This window comes from Schistocerca cancellata, chromosome 6 (assembly GCF_023864275.1).
Source record: "Schistocerca cancellata isolate TAMUIC-IGC-003103 chromosome 6, iqSchCanc2.1, whole genome shotgun sequence".
Taxonomy (NCBI): domain Eukaryota; kingdom Metazoa; phylum Arthropoda; class Insecta; order Orthoptera; family Acrididae; genus Schistocerca; species Schistocerca cancellata.
The window spans coordinates 484,697,693-484,721,723 of record NC_064631.1 but is presented as its reverse complement, the minus strand read 5'-3'; the positions used below and the strand labels follow the sequence as shown (position 1 = coordinate 484,721,723).

Sequence of the window (24,031 nt, the reverse complement as noted above, 5' to 3'; positions counted from 1 at the left end):
TGTTCTGCTTGGAGCCTCCTCACATGGATATGTTTATTGTGATGCTGCATGCAGAACCGGAACTGATGTTAAGGGAGACTTGGTACTACTATTATGTCTAGTGTTGTCGTTGCTCGTACCACTGTCATTGTGCCTATCTCTGCTGCCATGTCCAGGGAAGCCACAACAAAGTTAATTTTGTTGACAGTCTGTGGTACTCCAAACATCATCACACTCTCCGTGTGGATACTTGTCTTGCTGTAAACGAGCACATTTACTGACTCAAGGTATGTGACATCACTGTAGAATCCTACATGGCTGAACAAGCAACATGCCTGTCTTCTCTGACACTAAGTGTGTGAGTCTATTGAGTATAGTCTTCCTGAATCCATTGATTTCTTATTCACATGTCAGTTGTGGTATCCCAGCCGACAAATCGGCAGTATCGCTGAACGATAAAACTGCAGTCTTGGTAGACTAAGATACTGCTGATGTCGAATTACAACACTTGCTGGTAGACTTTTCTTCTTCTTGCAAAAAACCTTAATTCAAATGCAGTTTTTGAATGAAATTACCACTGTGCATGTATCCTTATATACAGAACGTACATGATGATACAACTACCCACTTTGTGCTTTTGTGCTGAAATGCTTCTCATTTGCATACACAAGCATCTTAAACACTTCACGCCAATTTGACATTTGTTGCCTGCTGCATTTATGATTTGGCAATTTTAACCATCAGCAGTATACATTATAGAATGTTCTTCTGTTGTGACATTTCATTTGAATTAAGCATAAGGCAGTTACTGAGGAGAATTATTGCAAAATGTTAATTCCAATGTGTTAGTGTGTTTAATGACGACTCTCACCATGTTCCTACTTACTCAACTTCTTAAGCATTCCTAATAGAGGAATGGTTCTATCATTTATTGTACAGCCTGAACATGTGTCAACTACCACCTTGTTCTGTTATAACAAGTTTTCTCAAGTTTAGTTGGATGGGTAGCTAAAACTAGTGTTTAAGAATAATTACAGTTTCAGATAGAGCTGTGCTCAGTGCCAGTTTCAGCCCACTCAGCATGTGTCTTGCAGATTGGCCTGCCACATCTTTGATCTCAGTGCAGCTTGCCACACCACAAATACCAGATATCCACTCCCCAGCACACTACACTGTCCACACTACTTGCACGTTCACCACTTCAGCCCACTGCCTGTGCTGTGGTGCACCTTATATCTGTTTGCTACCTTTTATAACTGATGGGGAAAAAATATTACTTTGACGGCGTGTATTGATTGAGTTCTGCTGTGTGCCCGCATCTCGTGGTCGTGCGGTAGCGTTCTCGCTTCCCACGCCCGGGTTCGATTCCCGGCGGGGTCAGGGATTTTCTCTGCCTCGTGATGGCTGGGTGTTGTGTGCTGTCCGTAGGTTAGTTAGGTTTAAGTAGTTCTAAGTTCTAGGGGACTGATGACCGTAGATGTTAAGTCCCATAGTGCTCAGAGCCAGTTCTGCTGTGTGTCAGTATACTATTACGTATTATTATCAGCAAAGCCACTGCAAGAGTGCAATGCCTTCAGTTCTGTTAGATATATGCTTGATTTACACTATTTGGAAATTAAGATTCGATCGAGAGGAAAGATATTCTGAAATTGTCATTGTTGTCACATAAACTTTTCCAGTAATAATAATTGAACACCTTTGTGCATTTTGTAACTGGATGGAGGTGAAAAATAAACTGGCACCACTGTGAAGTATGCATGGTCAAACTTTTGTTGAAACCACCGCTAATTTGCCCCTGAAAATGTAATTGAGAAAATAATAAATGAAAATTAGCAGAGGGCTTTGCTAATACCGTATTTACTCGAATCTAAGCCGCACCTGAAAAATGAGACTCGAAATAAAGGGGAAAAAAATTTCCCGAATCTAAGCCGCACCTGAAATTTGAGACTCGAAATTCAAGGGGAGAGAAAAGTTGTAGGCCGCACCTTCAAATCGAAACAAAGTTGGTCCATTGTAATATGAGACACAATTTAGGTCGAATGAATGACGATACAGCTACAGTAGTTTGGTTCGAGTCGTAAGCTTAGCAATTAGGCTTTACCACATAGCTATTGCTATGCGTCAGGCGCTCCGTCCGTATTTATACGGGTGCCCTTCCTTTTTCACGTGCTTCGTCTGGTTTGAATCGATTGCTTATTTTGCTTTGATCTGATAAGTGCAGTTTTCTTTGTTATAGGTGTTTGCGTCACTCTTAAGCTGAAAATGCATTACTGCACTGTGTCATGCATTGTTTGTCGCATTCTGATAGTGCGTGTTTACTTCCTGTCGCGGCTTGCGGCATGGCTTGCTTTTGTGTGCGCTACCGCCGCGTACAATTAAAAAAAGAGAGAGAAGAATCGTCTCATTAGCGAAACAATGGCAAGAGACTGCTATTTGTTGTTACTTACACTGCTGCTTTCTTTGATAATGATCAACATGAATCAAATAATAGACTGTGTATGATAGAACATGTTCTGAATGAGAGTTGGGCGAAAATTTTTCTCCGTTTGAAAAGCTTTGCGGCCGCTTCTTTATTACATCAAATTCTGCACAGAAATTAGAGTCATCTTAGATTTAAAAATCTAGTCACTTGCCGTGCTTCATTTCTGACTGTATCACTATTAGGCATAAGAATAATACGAATATAAACATGACACGATACGTATATTCTTCCACGTTTGCTGTTGTCTCACTCCAGTTTCGTAGTTTATTTGGCAGACAGGATTTAAATGAGATAGCAGCAAACACGAAAGAATACATGGCAAAATGTTTATATTCGTATTATTCTTATGGTGAAGAGAATACTGTATGTGATTCAAATTTCATCAGGTTCCTATTAGCAACCATCTCTTCTTACACATAGGAAAAAATTCAGAACGTAGAGTTGGCCATATTGACAAACATCCCAAACAGTCTTGCCAGTCAGATCTTCGTAGTACACTGAAGTTGTGCTACATTCGAAGATGAACAATACGGAATTTGTATTTACTTCGTTGGATAATGTATGAAAATGCAGTGGTCGAAACTCGCGGCGGAGGAAAAAAGCTCGTCTTCAACTTTTTTTTTTAATTTATTTACTGACGCAGAGGTTTTGGCGCCAGTATTTATCTTTGTGCCTACAGAGAGCATGCCTGCGTAGCGCTACATATATTCGACGGCAGAAGTTAGTTGTGGCGGCATGTACCAACATTTTTCATAACTTCCGCTTGCTTTGCACTCGATTCTAAGCCGCAGGCGGTTTTTTGGATTACGAAAACCGGAAAAAAAGTGCGGCTTAGATTCGAGTAAATACGGTAGATGCAGAACATAATGCAGCAGAGGCAACAGGCTGGTCTGGTGGGCAGCCTCACCGAGCAAAATGAGGACCGCCGAGGCTCGTCAGCACGGTCTGATTAGCTTTACAAGTCGTGTTTTGCTGCAGAGTCTCATGAGCCGGACGGGCTAGCCTGTGATCCATATAAGTTAGGCAATGAGACGCCCGTTAAGCGGCCTAAAACTGGTCTAGTCCTGGGTGCCACAACTTTCTGAAGGGACTTCAAGCATCTGTTTAGGCAGTATGATACACTACATAGTCTAACAGTATGCTCTCAGCATACAACTGTCTTATTCAGTTATCCAAGAAACTTAATAAGTTTTGTGTAAGTGTATCTGTTCATTGAATAAATGGGAAGTCAATAGGTTTCACTGGTTTTCTTGTGGTTTTTGCATTTGCTAGTTAGCTGCATCAGTCCAGAGGCTCAATGAAACACAACAAATCTTAATTTCTTTCTTTTTCATATTAGCATCTTTCTTTTAGTTTTAAAGTATTTTTGTCAGTAATTGAAGGTTCTTTTAACAATTCTGAGTAGAAAACAGGATTCTGTTTCAAGATTAATTATTAACATATCGATGACATTTGTTGTTGTAAAGGCAGAGATGGCTTTCATTCATTAATAATATACTTGAAAGTAGTCCATATCATTGAATAGTATTTCTGTTCAGTACATTAAATATTTTTCACTTAAATGTCAATCCAGTAATTTCAAGTTCAGTGGTGGAAGTTATTTAATGCACTTAATTGCCTGACATTTTTTGTCCAGTAAATGTTCTTGTTTCACTTTTTGTTGAATGCTTGATACATTAATAGACTTTACTTTGACTATATACAATATAAATAATATAATTATGAACAGATTGTGCCTGTCTTCAATCATATTCAAGAATAAACTGCCCATGTGCATATCATTAATTATGTGGTGTGATTGTATGTTTCTATATTTCATTTATTATTATTATTTATATTATTTATTAATATCATTTAGTGCAATGAGGCACTTAACAGGGCCTATCACTAGCAGTTGGCTAAAACGTTGCAGCAACCAACACTGACACTGCAAAATTTTGCATCAGTAGAGATGTATGATGCCACTTTGTCATGATCTTGTAAACTCCATACAACACAAAAAAGAAATTGAATTGCATAAGTATTTTTAAATAAAGCTTCTATGAATACATTGATTTATAAATGTTTACCTCACACTGCTCAGGCTAGAAAGATGTAAGTGCTTTCATCAATATCTGTGACTCTAAAAGTTAATGAATGACATGAATACAACTAAATAAAAATTTCAGTTACAAAGCTTGAATTGTTGATGGGAGAACAACACTTTCTTTGAAAATGGCAGCAAAAAGATTGCAGGGATATCAGTAATATGACAAGAAGTAAGTCTTTGGGATATGAGCTGGTGCTGTTCAGTTTGGGTGAGTAACAGGAAGTAACATTGGGTAGCCATGGTTGAGTTTTGGGGAACACTATTCATTCAGAAAGATACGGAGTGTGACATACAAAACACACAGTTTTGAAATATGCACAACTTAGTTTACTTAGTATACTACATACACAGAAAACAAGGTATGCCAATACAATTGAACTCGGGAATACTCAAAGTTGTGTATTGAAGACAGTATCCAGAGGGTGCTATCCATCAGTTTGGACACAAGTCCTTGACAAATTGCATCATTTAAGTCCTGTATTGTATGTTGTTTCTCTGCATACACCCTGGCTTCAGTTATTATAATAAGACAAAATCACAGTATGATAAACTGGTAATTCTTGGGGTAACACATCCTCACAGTTCTGTATATTCATTGCTCCAGTTGAACAGAAATATTATTTTTCACTCACCATTGCTAACGGTATTGGCATACTCGATGAAATTGATGGGAATTTCCTGCAGAGGGTTCCATATTGCATGAAATCTGTGCCTTTCAGCTTATGCAAAATCACATTTTATTTGTTCACTTTGATGTGAAGAATATATATTAGGGATTTGCTCAACACCATTTACATAGGATGTAGGTGCATAAGTAAGGCTTTGGACATGTAGTCATATTAAGAACTTGAAATAAGTGAGCACACATTTTCATCCCACCCCCACCCGTTCCTCGTCTCTCTCTCTCTCACATGGGGGCGCATGCGCGCGCGCGCACACACACGCTAAGGGATGTTTTAGAATAAAAAAAGTAGGAATAATTCTGCCATTAAATATTTCAGGGTCTCGTGACTGTATTGAATGTGCTGAGAGATGTTTTTGCAGTACTTGATTTCAGCATTCTTCTTATGTTGTGTAACTTACATTTACTTGTATGTTGCTTCAGAGGAATAGTTTTATATATCTGATCAAATTTATTTTCAGGTGTACCGTCTACAGAAATCGGGAAAGACGTCTTTTGGTAATGAAATATATTTTGTAGATTTTGAAGGACGTGTGCCCCCATACCCATTGTTTGGTACAAAATACAATTTTCACCTGGAAGGTGTAGTTGACTGTCCAGAATTTTTGGTTCATTTTCCAACATTTGTCAAGTAAGTATTATTTGGTGGTATTTTCTCTCCCTTTTTCTAGTGGAAGGGATGACTGATCTACTGATGACAAGAGTATGGTATACACTTCACTGTGGAACACAATATTAATGTGCAAAGGTTCACTTGCAGGGATAAATCTCAAACTGTTTTTATTTTAAAAGTTTTCCTGTTTTCAGATATTATATGCCATTGATTCCATCCTCTATCAAAATTTTTCATTATTGAAAATATTAAAGATCAAAAGGAAAATTCATAAGAGGAAACTACAAAATTACAAGGAGACGAATGCTGGGCCAATCCTCATCTTCAGGAAATGAAGTTTCAGTACTGCCAATGTTGTTGTTATTGTCATTGTTGTTGTTGGTGGCGGTGGCGGTAGATGTCGGCGTTGTCGTCTTCCGTCGGAAGATTCGTTTGATACAGCTTTCCATGCTAATCTATCTTATGCAAGACTCTTTATCTCAGCGTAACTATTGTAACCTACATACACTTGAACCTGCCTACAATAATCAAGCCTTTCTATCTCTACAATTTTAACCTCCATAGTTATCTCAATTACCTTGTTCCTTGAAGCCGCAGAATGTGCCTTATCAGTGATTCCTCCTTTTAGTGCCCCCACCACCACCACCACCACCACCACCACCACCACACCCCACCCCCCTTTTCCCCACCCTCAGGGGACTTGTGGCTCTTTCATAAGTTGGTGCATGGCGCACATAAGGCGCTGAGCTATTGTGGCCTTTGCTTCCTTCTTGGGCTGTGTTCCCTTACCCATGACCCTCCCTCCCTCCCTCCCTCCCTCCCTCCCTCCCTCCCTCCCTCCCTCCCTCCCTCCCTGTCCTCACTCCTTCCCTCTGCCCACGTTTCTTCCCCTCTTGGGTTTTAGCTCCCCTTTTAAATTTTGTCACCACAGTGCAAGTCAACTGGGGAAGTACACCTTACTTAGTCATTGGCGTGTGGCCTTACCATATCTTTCATTCTTTCCTTGTCATCATCCTTTTAACATTCTATAGCCAGCAGGGTAACCAGTTCTTGCAGTGGGGTCATTATGTACTCTTTTAGTTGAGCCCCCTGACAACCACTTCTGATACCTGAGCTGCTACCTGCCCATGTAATCCTAGGAGTGGTTACTTGTCATCCTGGAACAAAAGAACTACTTGCAATGGACACCATGCCAGATGGCCCTTCCTGTGATTGGCTGATGCCCATGAGGAGAGCCCCTGATAGAAGTGGAGGGTATCGGGGTGGACACTTTGCTTGTGAAACATATTGATCCCCCAAAAAAGAAACTAGCTGTTGTTCTACAGCCATCTCTTTAGTTGTTCATGGATCCTTTAATGCTCATTCTTATGTCTCTGCAGCCTTCCCTTCCCTCACTATCTGCTAGAAGGAGGGCCAAGCTCACCGGCTTGGGGTGGAAGCCTTTCCCTGCCGTCTGGTCTGCACCAGGTCTGACGGGGATACTTTCACCACCATCAAGCTGTTATTTTTTGTGGAAGCTATCAAAGACAAGTTTTGCGAAGTATGCTCTCTGAGTGAGATACGGTTAACTTTGCTGTGGGTCAGAACTACTTCTGTGGCCCTTTGTGCCCATGACCATCTTGGTCACAACCCAATGTCAGTTACTTCTCTCCAGTCTTTGAATATTGTTCAGGGTGTCATTTATCAAAGGGAAAGCATCCTTCAAACTGATAAGGAACTTCAGACTAATCTGGAACGGCAGGGCATTAATTTTGTTCAGAAAGGCCGTAAGGCCACTTGCAATGATGCCTGTGCCTTTGGCATTTGAGGTGGTTACCATACTGGAGAAGGTCAAGGTTGTGGTTTATCAGATGCTTACAGTGTTTGCAGACCTCTGTGTGGTGAATGTGGATGCCCACACCAGGAAGAGAGCTCCTGTGTTCTGCCACCTATGCATGTTAATTATCATGACCATAAATCTCCACACTCCCTGGATTGCTCGTTTTATAAGAAGAGAAATAAGATACAGGAGTGTAAGTCCTTGATCTTACACTAATGCTCATCAGAAATACGAACATTGTCACCATGTGTGTATGACAGCTAATTTTGCCTCTGTTGCATCTCTTGCCCCTCCTCCTTCCTTCTTATCCCAGTCTCACCCCATTTCCTCTCCTCCTCCCATCTCCCTCAGGTGTCGCTCCCCCACCCCAGCTGGAGAAGTGTGCCCCTTCTTCAGCATCTGCTGTTGATTGGGACTCCAGCATCTGCCCGGACTGGAGACTTACTGGCAAATGTCAGCTGCGCAACCCTCAGCTTGTGCGCTCCAAGGTCACCCGCTAACTCTCAGTTCCAGATCTCACTGGAGTCTGCTTGCTGTCTGCCCTGCTTTCCTTGACCTGCAAAAGAGAATAAGAAGAAACATAGGTCCCAGAACAAGTCCCCTCAGGTGCCTCCCGAGAGTGCTGACTGCCCCCTCGCAACCTGAGTTGGACTTCTCATTTTTTGTTTATTCGTGTCACCCCGTCCTTGTTTGTGGAGGATGGTGACCCAGTGGTGTGACCAGCTTTGGGCCATTTGCCTCCCAATTGGATTCCTGTTCCATGCTTATTCAAAGGATTTATACTGGATACTACCATCACCTTCCGGAATTGCAATCCCTTATTTCGTTCCACTCTGCAGCTTTTGTTACTCTCCAGGAATCTCATTTTACTGATGCTCACTCACCACCCTTCATGGATTCTGCGCATTCTTTTGAAATCAGGTAAGTCGATCGTGTTTGCAAGTTGGTCCATATGGACGTTGTTAGTATGTGGATCCCCGCTTTGTACCATAATGGAAGCAGTTGCTGTCTGAATCCACCTGGACTCTGCAGTGATGTCTCCCCCTCCTTACAGGCCACCTTCATCCGCTGTCCTAACTGCCCTCCCTCCCTCCCTTCCTCCTCATTGTGGATTTTAATGCTCATTACCCTTTGTGGGGCAGTGATTTTTCCTCTAGTCGGAGTCTCCTCATAGACCAGTTTCTTGCAGATCACAACCTGTGCCTTCTTAACAATAGTTTCACCTACTACCCAGTTTAGTAGTGCTTATTGCACTTTATCTGCCATTGATCTTTCACTCCCTTCTCCTTCCCTTCTTCCTTCATTACGCTAGTCCATGCGTGATTACCTCTGTGATACGGACCACTTCCCGTTGACACTCTTGTTCCCTTCCCGCCTTTCAGTGGCCAGTTTGCCCTGCTGGGCTTTCCATCGTCCTGATTGGCATGTGTATACTGTCCAGGTCATGTTTATCCCTCCTTTTATAAGGTTGTATCAAAGATGTCCCTGATATGATCATTCGCGCTACCAGCATTGCCATATCGCTTTGGATGGGCCCCTTTCACTGCCAGATGGTCCGGTGGAGGAGCACAGCATTGTCATTCACGATCACCATTGAGCTTTGCAATGCTTTAAACAGCATTTATTCTCCACCAGTCTTATTGCCTTTAAACACCTTCCTACCAAAACCTGACACTTATAACACAGAGCAAGCGGGTGAGTTGGGAATGCTTTGTCTCCTCCCACGTTTATCTTCCCTCTGTCACAGGTGTGGGCTATGCTCCTCACCCTCCAAGGTTGCCTTGTCCTCCTGGGTGGCCTTTGTACAGGTCCGTTGGTTCTCACGGAATGCCTTGTGACCCATTTTGCAGTGGCACTGGTGTCAGCCTCCTATCTGGACTCCTCCCTCCTCCAGAAACTGCGGGTTGAAGCTTCCCACTTACGTTTTACCACATTTGTGGTGGATTGATACAATGAACCTTTTATTAAATACTTTTGGCACTCTTCTCTTCCAACAATTCAGTCATTGGTTCCAATTCTGTTTACAACCAATTGGTTCAACACCTCAGTCCTCCACAATGACAATATCTTCTCTGGACTGTTGTCCACATTTGCCTTCAAGGTGTTTTCCACTCTCAATAGGAGATAGTATTGTGTCTCTGTCCTTAAGCACGGTAAGGATCCATCATACCTCGATAGTTATTAGATGATCAGTTTGACCATGCAAGTTACTTGAATGGATGGTAGCTTGTTGGCTCTGTTGGGTCTTTGAATCTCGGGACCCTTTGTCGTCTTAAGTGCAGCTTTCAGGAAGGAGAACCCCCAATCAATCATACGCTTTGGTTGGACACCAAAGTTCAGCAGACCTTTCCTCAGTGCTGCCATCTTTTTGCAGTTTTCTTCAATCTTCAGAAGGCCTGCTACGCAGCTTTGTGCTCTTTCATCTTATTTACACTCGATAAGTGGGGTTTTTGGGGACTCCTCCCAATCTTTATTCACCAGTTCCTGTACCAACAGTCGTTTAATTTCAGTTTGGCACCATTCTCAGCTATCATTGGATCCAGGAGAATCGTGTTCCACAGGGTTCTGTATTAAGTGTCCTTTTCCTGTCACTGTTAATGGTCTCATGGTCCCTGCATACCAACGGTCACCCCTGCACTGTATGTGGATGATTTTTGTACCTGGGCTTGTTCCTACTTGGTAGCTTCTGTGGAGGGACAGCTCCAGGGTGTCATCTGGTGCATTTCTGCTCTCTCACATTTGTCAGCTGTTCTCTCCCATTAGATCATGTTTGGTATACTTTCTGTTGCCATATGACAGTTCATCCTGACCCTGAGCTCTACTTCGATGCCCAACACCTGACAGTGGTCTCCAGTTCTGTTTCTTGGTCTTCTTCTTGATAGCAAGCTTTCTTGGTTGACCCATATCTGCCTTCTGAAGTCTGACTCTTTCTGTAACCTCACTCTCCTTGGCTTCCATGCACATAAGTCTTGGGGTGCGGATTATTCTCCTCTTGTCTGCCTTTATTGGGCTTTGGTTCTGCAACATCTGGACTATGGGTGTCAAGCCTATGACTCAGCTGCCCCCTTCCGTTCTGCACCTCTTGGACCCAGTCCATTTGGTCACCAGCGCCTTTCAAACTAGTCCTGTCGGTAGCCTTCTGGTTGATACTGGGATCCCATGGTTTGGTGGCCTCAGCTCCTGGTTTCCTATGTCATTGCTATCCACTCATTTCCTGCTCACCACTCCTATTCTGTTATTTATTACGTTTATAGCTTTAGGATGTCACCTGCTCGCTGCCCATTCTTGGGTGGGTTTCCAGTTGGGCTCCGCCTCGGTTCTCTCCACCACAGTTTCCATCTTCCATCTTTGTTTTTTCTGACACTTTAGTCTCTACCATCCACAATCTTCTCGCTTATCTTGACCGTGCAGCTAGTTCGGTTGATTTCCTTTGCGTCTCCGCCCATGTAGGTATCCCGGGTAGTGAACTTGCCGATCTTGGTCCTTGTGACCCTTCCAGGCACAGATTTGTGGCTTCATATTGAATTCATTTTTGCTCAGTCGTGGGCTGGTGATTAAGAGGCCCCCTGGGCATGTGTCGTTCTTTCTTGCACCTGTCCTAGTGGGAATCTAGCATTCTCTCCCAACTTCCTATCGGCCATGCCAAGTTGACCGATGGCTTTTTACTCTGTAATGAACCGTAACTCCCCCTCCCCTTTTGTAGTTGCGGGCCCCCATTATGGTGGTCTATATTTTACTGGGCAGCCTTGTCTTTCAGCCCTTTGCACTAAGTGCACTCTCCTTGCCACACGTGTTAGAGGATGGTTACATCCAATCTGTATTCTTGTCCTGTATTTAAGTACCTGAATTTCCTTCCAGAATTTGAGTCCCTTGGTTAGTGTTGGTTTTGGTTTGGGAGCGGTTCGGCTGTGCCTCCATGCTGGCAAGGTTTTCCTTTTCCCTATGTTTTCTCTGGTCTTTTGTGCTGTTTTGTTTCCTTCTTATCTTGTGTGTTCTTTCCCTGGAGTTGTCCCCATTGTCACGACCATGGTATGGTGTGGTGATCAGGATGAGTTGGTGGCAGTGCTGACACTACATTGCATGCAGTGTTCTGGGATGTCCCCTGCGTTCGCAGCTCTCTCTCTTCTATTCCTTACGCTTCCTCCCACCTCGACATTCCTTCTGCATCTTTATTTGCCCATTTTCAGTTCGCATTGACTGGATTGTGCTGTTCGTGTTTTTCCTCCTTCAGTTTCTGCTATCTTAGACCATGGGACTGATGACCTCGCTGTTTTGTCCCCCCACTCTGCCATCCCCTTCAGTCAACCAACCAATCAACTGAGTGAAGTGGCGCAATAAGTGCACTGGACTCACATTTGGGATGATGGCAGTTTATATGTGCTTTCAGCCATCCTGGTTTAGGTTTTTCGTGATTTTCCTAAATTGCTTCAGGCATGTGCCAGGATGGTTCCTTTGAAACGGCTTGGCCGACTTCCTTCGCTGTTGTTCCCTAATCTGATGTGACCGATGACCTCCTGTTTGAACCCCACCCACCAAATCAACCAACCAATCAACCGTCTTCTAGTCAAGTTGTGAAATAAACCTCTTTCCTCCCCATTTTGATTCTGTACCTTTTTATTAGTTATCTGCTCAGCCAATCTAATCTACAACATTCTCCTTAGAAATACATTTCAAAAGCTTACATTCTCTTCTTTTATTAACTGCTTGTCGTCACCGTTCACTTCTGTATCCAATACTTTCAGAGAAGACATCCTTACACTTAAATTTAACATCCACAGATTTTTTTTCCAGAAGAATTATTCAGTGTTTACAGTTCCCTCTCCCTCTCCCTCTCCCTCTCCCTCTCCCTCTCCCTCTCCCTCTCCCTCTCCCTCTCCCTCTCCCTCTCCCTCTCCCTCTCCCTCTCCCTCTCCCTCTCCCTCTCCCTCTCCCTCTCCCTCTCCCTCTCCCTCTCCCTCTCCCTCTCCCTCTCCCTCTCCCTCTCCCTCTCCCTCTCCCTCTCCCTCTCCCTCTCCCTCTCCCCCTCCCTCTCCCCCTCCCTCCCCCTCCCTCTCCCCCTCCCCCTCCCCCTCCCTCTCCCCCTCCCCCTCCCTCTCCCCCTCCCCCTCCCCCTCCCCCTCCCCTCTCTCTCTCTCTCTCTCTCTCTCTCTCTCTCTCTCTCTCTCTCTCTCTCTCTCCAGAAACACCTACTTAGATGTTGCAAGTATGCATTTTATTACTGTTTATTTCAATCATTGTCACTTGCTGCCCAAAAAAACAAATCTCATCTACTACTTCTAGTGTCTTATTTACTAATCTATGCTCCCTCAACATCGCCAGATTTAATCTGACTACATTCCATTACGCTTATTTTACTTTTGTTGATATTCGTCTTATTATTTATTTTCAAAACACTGTCCATTCCATTCAACTGCTTTTCCTAGTCCTTTGCGTCTGTGAGAGAATTATGTCATTGTCAGACGCTAACATTTTTATTTCTTCTCCCTGAACTTAAATTACCTTCCCTATTTTCTTCATGGTTCCCTTCCATGCTTGCTTAATTGTGCAAGTTGTAGATAACATTTTGCACTCTGTATTTTGTCCCTGCTACCTTCAGAATTTCAAACAGTGCATTCATCGGCATTCTCAAAAGCCTCCTACAAATGTCAGAAATATAGGCTTGCCCTTTTTCAGCCCATCTTCTGGGATAATTCAGAGGGTCAGTATTGCCTTACTTGTTCCTCCATTCCTCCTGGACCCAAAGTGATTACCCTGAGCTTGGCCTTCTGGTAGTTTCTCCATTTTTCCGTAAATAATTGATGACAGTCCAGTCACATTAATGTGAGCACCTGTCAGAAGCCTGAATAACCACCTTTTGCAGCACGAACATGCAGGAAGAGTGTCAGTGAGGTTCTGGAAGGTATTCAAGAGATGTAGAACCATGCCAACTGTGCTAAGTTTCTTGGTTGAGGCATGAACAGTCTGATGGAGGTAGTCATATAGATTCTCAGTTGGTTTTAAATCTGGGTGTTTGGTGGCCATAGGAGGAAACTCATCCTGTTGCTCTTCAGACATTGCAAGGACACTGTGAGCTGTGTGACGTGTTGCATTCTCCTGCTTGTAGATGCCGTTTTGCTGAGGAAAACATAAACTTCATGTAAGGGTAGACATAGTCCCCAAGGATAGATGCATACGTGAGTCGATCCTTTGTGCCTTACAGATGACGATATCACCCAGGGAATTCCACGAAAACATTCCCCAGGCTATAACCCTCCTTTCTCTGCCGTGGACCATTCCTAAGTTTGTGTTGCAGGGCCTTACACACGACCAGCCGTCTATTGGATGGAGCATAAAACGTGATTAATGTGAAAAGGTCACCTGATGCCACTCATTGGATGTGCAGGTGTGGTATTGGCATGCAGATTCCAGCCTTCGTCATCAATGAACAGCAGTCAGCAGGGTTGCATGAACCAGGTGCCTTCTGTGGAGACCAATACACAGCAACGTTCGCTGAACAGTTGTCGATGAGATACTGTTGGTAGTCCCTTGGGTCACCTGACTGGTCAGTTATTCCATAGTTGCAATTATATTTGCCCTTATACATCTCCATAGCAGTTGTTCACCTCTTTCATCTGTGGCCTGTGGTGCACCATAGTTGCATCAACAGCTGTTTTGGATTCTACCATTTTCCAACGCTCGGTATACTTTAATCATGGAGGCACACAAACAGTTTACAAACTAAGCCGTTTCAGAAATGCTTTCATCGTTGGCACTAAAGCCAGTGATTGTGCCCTTTTGGATGCGAGACAAATCGTTCTGCACATTACGATGAAAACTCCACTGTTTTCTGCACCCCACCCACCCATATGCCCTATACACCCCTATTGTTTTTAGTGCTGTCACTTGCTGTTTTTGAGGTGTTATTGCACGTTGATGTCAAACGTAAGCAGTGATCACAGTAATGTGATAGGACTACTAATCTATAATAGTTTTATTATAACTAGCTCTCCCGAGAATCTCAATAATTCCAAGGGTATGTTGGGTATTCCAGGTGCCTAATTTCAGCTTAGATCTTTCATTGATTTGTAAAATTTTTTTTTACTATCACAACTTCCATTTTGTTGTCTGCTGCCTATTCCTTTTCAAACATATTGTCCTGAAGTTCATTTCTCTTGTATAGCCCTTCTATATATTACTCCCACATCTCTGCTTTCCCTTGATTTGTTAGTGCTGGCTTGTCATCCAAGCTCTTGAAATAATCGTTCAATTGCTTTTCTTTTCTCCAAAGGTCTCTCTACTTTTCCTATAGATGGCACCTGTCTGTTTTCTAGCCGTGGTTGCTTCTACAGCTTGTATTGATGGTATAGACATCCCTATTTAGCCATTTTGCACTTTCTACCAATATCATTTTTTAGATGCATGTATTCAGTTTTGTCTACTACTTCCCCCCCCCCCCCCCCTCCCGGGGGGGGGGGGGGGCTTACGGGTATTTCGTGAGTTTGTGCGACGTGCCCATGAGGCCAGAGCCATTGCAACCCATTCTTCCTTCACAGGCTGCGTTTCCTACCCCGTGCTCATCTCCCCATCATCTCTCCTTCCCCGTTGCCTCCTTCTTCCCCTCTCTTTGTGTTCTTACTTGCGTCGACCTGGCTATCCACCTGATTTCCTGTATTCCTTAGGTTTGTTGTTGTCTTCAGGCCTGAGACTGGTTTGATGCAGCTCTCCATGCTACTCTATCCTGTGCAAGCTTCATCATCTCCCAGTACCTACTGCAACCTACATCCTTTTGAATTGGCTTGGTGTATTCATCTCTTGGTCTCCCTCTACGATTTTTACCCTCCACGCTGCCCTCCAATACTAAATTGGCGATCCCTTGATGCCTCAGAACATGTCCTACCAACCGGTCCCTTCTTCTTGCCAAGTTGTGCCACAAACTCCTCTTCTCCCCGATTCTGTTTAATACCTCTTCATTAGTTATGTGATCTACCCATCTAATCTTCAGCATTCTTCTGTAGCACCACATTTCGAAAGCTTCTATTCTCTTCTTGTCCAAACTATTTACCGTCCATGTTTCACTTCCATACATGGCCACACTCCATACAAATACTTTCAGAAGCGACTTCCTGACACTTAAATCTATACTCGATGTTAACAAATTCCTCTTCTTGAGAAACGCTTTCCTTGCCATTGCCAGTCTACATTTTATATCCTCTCTACTTCGACCATCATCAGTTATTTTGCTCCCCAAATAGCAAAACTCCTTTACTACTTTAATTGTCTCATTTCCTAATCTAATTTCCACAGCATCACCCGACTTAATTCGACTACATTCCATTATCCTCGTTTTGCGTTTGTTGATGTTCATCTTATATCCTCCTTTCAAGACACTATCCATTCCATTCAACTGCTCTTCCAAGTCCTTTGCTGTCTCTGACAGAATTACAATGTCATCGCGGAACCTCAAAGTTTTTATTTCTTCTCCATGGATTTTAATACGTATTCCGAATTTTTCTTTTGTTTCCTTTACTGCTTGCTCAATATACAGATTCAATAACATTGGGGAAAGGCTACAACCCTGTCTCACTCTCTTTCCAACCACTACTTCCCTTTCATGTCCCTCAACTCTTATAACTGCCATCTGGTTTCTGCACAAATTGTAAATAGCCTTTCGCTCCCTGTATTTTACCCCTGCCACCTTCAGAATTTGAAAAGAGTATTCCAGTCAACATTGTCAAAGGCGTTCTCTAAGTCTACAATTGCTAGAAACGTAGGTTTGCCTTTTCTTAATCTAGCTTCTAAGATAAGTCATAGGGTCAGTATTGCCTCACATGTTACAACATTTCTACGGAATCCAACCTGATCTTCCCAGAGGTCAGCTTCTACCAGTTTTTCCATTCGTCTGTAAAGAATTCGTGTTAGTATTTTGCAGCTGTGACTTATTAAACTGATAGTTCGGTAATTTTCACATCTGTCGACACCTACTTTCTTTGGGATTGGAATTATTATATTCTTCTTGAAGTCTGAGGGTATTACGCCTGTCTCGTACATTTTGCTCACCAGATGGTAGTGTTTTGTCAGGACTGGTTCTCCCAAGGCTGTCAGTAGTTCTAATGGAATGTTGTCTACTCACGGGGCCTTGTTTCGACTCAGGTCCTTCACTGCTCTGTCAAACTCGTAGCACTGTATCATATCTCCCAATTCATCTTCATCTACATCCTCTTCCATTACCATAATATTGCCCTCAAGTACATTGCCCTTGTATAGACCCTCTATATACTCCTTCCACCTTTCTGCTTTCCCTACTTTGTTTAAAACTGGGTTTCCATCTGAGCTCTTGATATTCATACAAGTGGTTCTCTTTTCTCCAAAGGTCTCTTTAATTTTCCTGTAGGCAGTATCTATGTTACCCCTAGTGATATGCGCCTCTACATCCTTACATTTGTCCTTTAGCCATTTTGCACTTCCTGTCAATCTCATTTTTGAGACGTTTGTATTCCTTTTTGCCTGCTTCATTTACTGCATTTTTATATTTTCTCCTTTCATCAATAAAATTCAATATTTCTTCTGTTACCCAAGGATTTCTACTAGCCCTCGTCTTTTTACCTACTTGATCCTCTGCTGCCTTCACTACTTCGTCCATCAGAGCTACCCATTCTTCTTCTACGGTATTTCTTTCCCCCATTCTTGTCAATTGTTCCCTTATGCTCTCCCTGAAACTCTGTACAACCTCTGGTTGATTCAGTTTATCCAGGTCCCATCTTCTCAAATTCCCACCTTTTTGCAGTTTCTTCAGTTTTAACCTACAGTTCATAACCAATAGATTGTGGTCAGAGTCCACATCTGCCCCTGGAAATGTCTTACAATTTAAAACCTGGTTTCTAAATCTCTGTCTTACCATTATATAATCTATCTGAAACCTGTCAGTATCTCCAGGGTTCTTCCATGTATACAATCTTCTTTTATGATTCTTGAACCAAGTGTTAGCTATGATTAATTTATGCTCTGTGCAAAATTCTACCAAGTGGCTTCCTCTTTCATTTTTTACCCCCAATCCACATTCAACTACTACATTTCCTTCTCTTCCTTTTCCTACTATCGAATTCCAGTCACCCATTACTATTGAATTTTCATCTCCCTTCACTATCTGAATAATTTCTTTTATCTCATCATACATTTCTTCAATTTCTTCGTCATCTGCAGAGCTAGTTGGCATATAAACTTGTACTACTGTAGTAGGTGTGGGCTTCGTGTCTGTCTTGGCCACAATAAGGCATTCACTATGCAGTTTGTAGTAGCTTACCCACACTCCTATTTTTTTATTGATTATTAAACCTTCTCCTGCTTTACCCCTATTTGATTTTGTATTTATAACCCTGTATTCACCTGACCAAATGTCTTGTTCCTCCTGCCCCCAAACTTCGCTAATTCCCACTATATCTAACTTTAACCTATCCATTTCCCTTTTTAAATTTTCTAACCTACCTGCCCGATTAAGGGATCTGACATTCCACGCTCCGATCCGTAGAATGCCAGTTTTTCTTTCTCCTTATAACGACGTTCTCTTGAGTAGTCCCCGCCCGGAGATCCGAATGGGGGACTATTTTACCTCCGGAATATTTTACCCAAGAGGACACCATTATCATTTAACCATACAGTAAAGCTGCATGCCCTCAGGAAAATTATGGCTGTAGTTTCCCCTTGCTTTCAGCCGTTTGCAGTATGAGCACAGCAAGGTCGTTTTGGTTAGTGTTACAAGGCCAGATCAGTCAATCATCCAGACTGTTTCCCCTGCAATTACTGAAAAGGCTGCTGCCCCTCTTCAGGAGCCACACGTTTGTCTGGCCTCTCAACAGATACCCCTCCGTTGTGGTTGCACCTATGGTACGGCCATCTGTATCGCTGAGGCACGCAAGCCTCCCCACCAATGGCAAGGTCTATGGTTCATGGGGGGGGGGGGGGGGGGGGGGGGGGGCTATAAAACCTATCAAGGTCCAAATCTCTGGCTGTTATTCTATGGCCATCTCTTTGAGTGGTAACAGATCACTGAATGCTACTTCTTATGATGCTGCAGCCTTCCTTTCTCTGCTACTTCCTGGGAGGAAGGTTAGGCTCACTGGCTTGTGGCGCAACACTTTCTGCACTACCAGGTCTGGACTAGGATGGACAGGGACACATTCACTGTCACAAAGCCATTATTTTCAGTGGAATATATCAAACATAAGTTTAGCGAAGTGGAATTTCTCAGTGAGATGTGGTCGGGTTCCCTACTGATTACAAAACTACTTCTGTCCCCCAGTCTGCAGATCTTCATGCATGTGATCATCTTGACAACATCCCAGCATCCATTGCATCTCACCAGTGTCAGATTATGGTCCTGGTAGTCATTTTTCATAGAGACCTCATCCTTCAAACTGATGAGGAACTCTCTGGGCCAATCTGGAATGATGGGGGATATATTTTGTTTGACGTGTGCCAATCACACTGATACCGGCGCCTTTATTCTGGCATTTGAGGCAGATACCCTCCCAGAGGTGGTTAAGGTTATTTGTTATCAATGTGACATGAAGCCGTACATTCCACCATCCATGAGGTGCTTGCAGAACTTACGTTTTGGGTACATCTTTTCACTGTATGGCAGACCCTCTGTGGTGACTGTGGACACCCTCTCCATGAGGAGAGGCCCTGTGTTCTGCCATCTGTGATTGTTAATTGTCACTACCATCACTCTGCGTGCTCACCAGATTTCCCAGCTTATAAGAAAGAAAAGAAGATACAAGAGTATAAGGCCCTGAATTGTTTGTCTCACACTGGGGATCGTCAGAAATTTGACTGACTTCATCCTGTGTCAGTGACTTCTGCTTTTGCCTCTGTTAAATCCATTTCCCCTCCTCCCCCTTCCTTACCCCAGTCCCAACCCCTCTCTCCTTTCCCCGTCCCCTGTGGTTCCCATGCCCTTCCCTCCAGGTGCCGCCCCTCCTTGACTGAACGGTGCCCCCATTCTTCGGCACCCGCCAGTGATGGAGCTCCCTTCCAGGGCTCCTCCTCTCGGCGTCTCTCTGGCCGGAAGCCTGCTACCACAACTTGACCATGGGACACACTGTCTGTGTGCCCCAAGGTGGGCCACCTTCTGGTTTCAGAACTTGTGGAAGCCTGCTCTTCCTCTGTACCCTGCCCTCCTCGATCTGTGAAAGAGGAGGAGGAGAAGGAGAAGAAGAAGAAGAAGAAGAAGAAGAAGAAACATGAGTCCTAGGAGAAGTGCCCCCAGCCTCCTACACCCTACCCCCATGCCTCCAGAGGTGCTATCTCCCCTCTTGCAGCAAGAGTCGGACTTTTTATTTAAGTACCCCGTTCTCTTTAGTGATGGATGGTGACCCAGCAGCGTGATTGGCCCCAGCTTGTTTGCCTCCAACTTGGATATCCACTCCGTGCTTGTTAAGTAGAACTGTAATGAATACTGCCATCACCTACCAGAGTTGCATTTTACTTGGCTGCTTTTGTTGTTCTCCAGAAATATTTTACTGACACTCACTCATCAACTCTTTGTTGATTCTGTGCTTGCTGTCGGAACCTGGCCAGTCCTTTGAGGGCTTCTGGTATTGTCTGCACGTTGGTCTGTTTGGATATTGTTAGTACATGGATCGAATCTTGTTCCTCATTGAAAGCAGTTGCCGTCTGTGTCCACTTCGACTCTGCAGTCACAGTTTGCTATATCTCCCTCCTGACAGGCCACCTACATCTGCTGCCCTAACTGCCCTCTTACAGCAACTGCCCCCCACCCTCCCTCCTCCTTCAGGATTTTAATGCCCATCACCCTTGGTGGGGCAATGCTTTTTCATCCAGTTGGGAGCTGTTCATTGACCAATTTCGTGTGGACCATGATCTGTGCCTTATTAATGATGGTTCTCCTACTCATTTTAGTGTCGCATATGACACTTTCTCTGCCATTGATCTTTTTGCTTTCTTTCTGTCCCCTTCTTCCTTCCATACACTGGTCGCCACACGATGACCTTTATGATAGTGACCATGTCCCATTGATGATCTCGTCAACATTTCTTTTGGGAATGGGCACTGATAACCTCGTTGTTGTGCGCCCTAAAACACTAATCAACAACACCATTGATGATCTCATTCCCTTCCCTCCTCCTGATGACAAGGTTATCTCACTGGGCTTACCATCATGCTGATTGGCCTCTATATACCTTCCAGGTTGTTTTTCCACCTTCTTTGTCAAGTTGTATTCAAGTCATTTGTGATCTGTCTGATTAGGTAATTCACACTGCTGGCGTTGCTGTTCCCCGCTTGACAGGTACCACTCGCTGTCAGCAATTTCCATGCTGGAGCACGGGCAGTTGCTGTTATCTGTGATTGTCTTCGCACTCTGCAACATTTTAAGCAGCACCTACCTGCTGCCTGTCTTGTTACCTTTAAACGTCTTGGTGCCAAAGCCCACTACTTAATCAAACAGAGCAAACGGATGTGTTGGAATGCTTTGTCTCCTCTCTAGGTTCTTGTGTCCCCATTGTCATGGGTGTGGGGTACACTCCGCATCCTCCAAGGTGGTCAGCAGCAGTCTTCCATTCCAGGACTTGCCTTTTCAGGTGGCCCTCGTACAGATCCATCAGTTCTTGCAGAACACCTCGCAACCGATTTTGCGATGGCAACAGCTTCAGCCTCATGTCCAGCTGCCTGTTGTCTGGAAACAATGAGCTGAAGCTTCCTGCTTATGTTTTACCCCTTGTCAGGCGGAATCCTACAATGAACCTGTTACTGAATAGGAGCTGCTTCTGGCCCTTTCTTCTTCCCACAATTTAGCTACGGGCCTTGATCACAACCATAACCAATTGCTTCAACACCTCATCCTTCACAATGACAATATCTCATCCAGGTGTTCAACCATATCACTTGTTTCAATTTGGTGGTCCCAGCATGTGGTTTCCTATGCCATTACCATCCTCTCTTTCCCTGCTGACCACTCCTATTCTCTTCTTTTTGCAACTTTGGGCCATCTCCCGCCCACTGCCCACCCTCGGTTGGGTCTACTGGTTTTGCTTTGCTTTGCTTTGCTTCTCTCTGCCATGACTTTCTCTCCCCTCCTTTTCTTCCCCATGTTCTTTCCTGACCACCCTCCCCATGGTTAGTTCGTCAGCCCCAGATTCAGATGGATCTCTTCGACAGGGTCCGAAAGCTTCGTCGCTTCAATGGTCTTGTGTTGTGTGTTCCAAATGCTCTTATGGGAGTTTCAGGATGCCATTGTTTTTGACACAGATGGCTCTAAATCTGCCAATCATGTGGGACATGCCTTCACGTCTTCTGTTGGCATGGAACACCATCTCTTGTGTGTCACATGTGGGGTGTTTACTGCAGAATTAATAGTCATGTGTCAGTGTCTCTGCTTCATTAAACAGTTCTCTGTCACCTGAGTTTTGTTATCTATGGACTCAGTGAGTGGCCTTCAGGCTATCACTCGAAGTTTTTCCCTGCCACTCCTGGGTCTCTGCCATTCAGGACTTTCTTACTGATCTTGGTGGTGCTACTGCTTGTTTGGTGGATTTAATTTGGGGTCCTGATCATGTAGGTATACCAGGTAATGAATTTACTGATCATCTGGCTGGGGTTCAGACCCCTCCAGGGGTGGATTCATGACTTTACATCAAATCCCTTTTTACTCAGTTGCATGCCAGCTGTTGAGAGGCTACTCCCCTGTCCTATAAACTCTGCACAGTCAAGACTTCCACTACATGACGTTCTTCCCTCTGCCTCTCTCAGCAGGACTCTTCAATCCTCAGCCGTCTTCATATTGGCCATACTAGGTTGACCTACTTTTTTACTGCGCAGTGAGCCGCCGCCCCCCCCCCCCCCCTCCTTCATAGTTGCTGGGCTCCCCTCACAGTGATCAGTGATCCTTATTTTGCTGGACTACCCCCACCTTGTGGTCCTTCATACTAAATATCCCCTTCCACCTTCCTTGTTTCGGCTATTATCAGACAGCCCCCGCATGGTTACGTCTGTCCTCAGTTTTCTTCATGAAAGTGCTTTGACATCTCAGGTGTAGCTCCTTGAATTTTCCTCTGGGATTTGAGTCCCTCAGTGTAGGCATTGGTTATGGAGGCCTTGACCTTACCTCCACACTGGCCAGATTCTCCCCGACGTTTTCCAACATTTTGTGTGATCTATTGTGCTGTTTTGTTTCCCCTTTTCTTTTCCTGGTGTTGTCATCTTTTATCATGATAATGGTATAGTGTTGGTGTCAGGATGTGTTGGTGGCGGACGTGGCGCCACACCACGTACATTATTTCTGGGGCACCCCTGCTCTCACCGTTTCCACCCACCCCCTCTTGTTCTTCCTTCTTCCTGCTGCCCTGTCATTCCTTTTTTCTTTTTGTTTGCGTTGTATCCGTTTTAACTTGACAGGTCTGTGCTGTTTGTGTTGTTCCTCCATTGATTAGACGATGGCAGCGATAACCTCGCTGTTTGTTCCCCTCCCCTCCCCTCCTCCCTCCCAAATTCAAAACAACCACCAACCAACCATCAAGTACCTCCTCGATTTGCCTCACAAGGGCTGAGTGTACTCTGCTTGCCAACAGCACTCGGCAGACTGGACGGTATGAAGGAAACCAGCATTACCACTGTGGCAGGGCCATTGGCTTCGTGTGCCATTACTTGGTTATAATTAAACTGACAGTGTTGATATTGCTGCAGTGTGGGCTGTATTCAAGACCGATTGCTGAAACATCGTAGGTATGTTCATTAATTGGTGCACATGCATTTCCTGACACCAGGTAAAAGTAAGTCACTGTAACCAGTCGGAATGTGGTGTGGATGCAAGAAAAGGGCAGGAACGATCAAACACACAATAATAATGGTTCTGGCCTGTTTATTAGGATATGGTCACAAGTTAAAACATGTTCAGTATGGTCTCCTGACTCAGCAACATTTTGCATCTGTAACACGGTATGAACGACAGTTGCTCACAGCATGTCCAGTGTAACCAGAGCTAAATGTTATCACATGCTGTCTGTGAGGTTAGGAAAAGTCTAGAGACATCCCTGATAGACACAACTTTTTAGATATTGGCACAACCAGAAGTCACTTGGATTTACATACTGGGATCTGAAAGGCACACGTCTTGAAATTATGTAGAGATGATGCGGTTGTTAACGCAGGTTTCTCGAAACAAAACTTTCACAAGGCAAGCAAAATGTGGTGTCATCCCATCTTGCATGAAACTAGTGGTGTGGACACAGTAACATTCCTGCAAAGCATGAACCACGTGCTGCACAAAGATGTGCTTATGATGTGCAGATGTAACTGTCCACTTAACAGACCTTCAAGGTGCCATCTCCTCGAAGAAAAACAGACTGTGAAGGAGCTTATGAAGCCACACCACA

At 44.0% G+C, this 24,031-nt stretch overlaps 1 protein-coding gene across 1 annotated transcript in view; it reads left to right on the top strand.

Annotated features, from left to right (window-relative positions):
- The window catches only part of LOC126190993 (mRNA cap guanine-N7 methyltransferase), a 137,986-nt gene that overhangs the window by 40,528 nt on the left and 73,427 nt on the right, over positions 1–24,031 (top strand). The window contains exon 5 of the mRNA XM_049931670.1: positions 5,698–5,863. Coding sequence (XP_049787627.1) covers positions 5,698–5,863 — 166 coding nt within the window. The remainder of the gene's footprint in view (positions 1–5,697; positions 5,864–24,031) is intronic.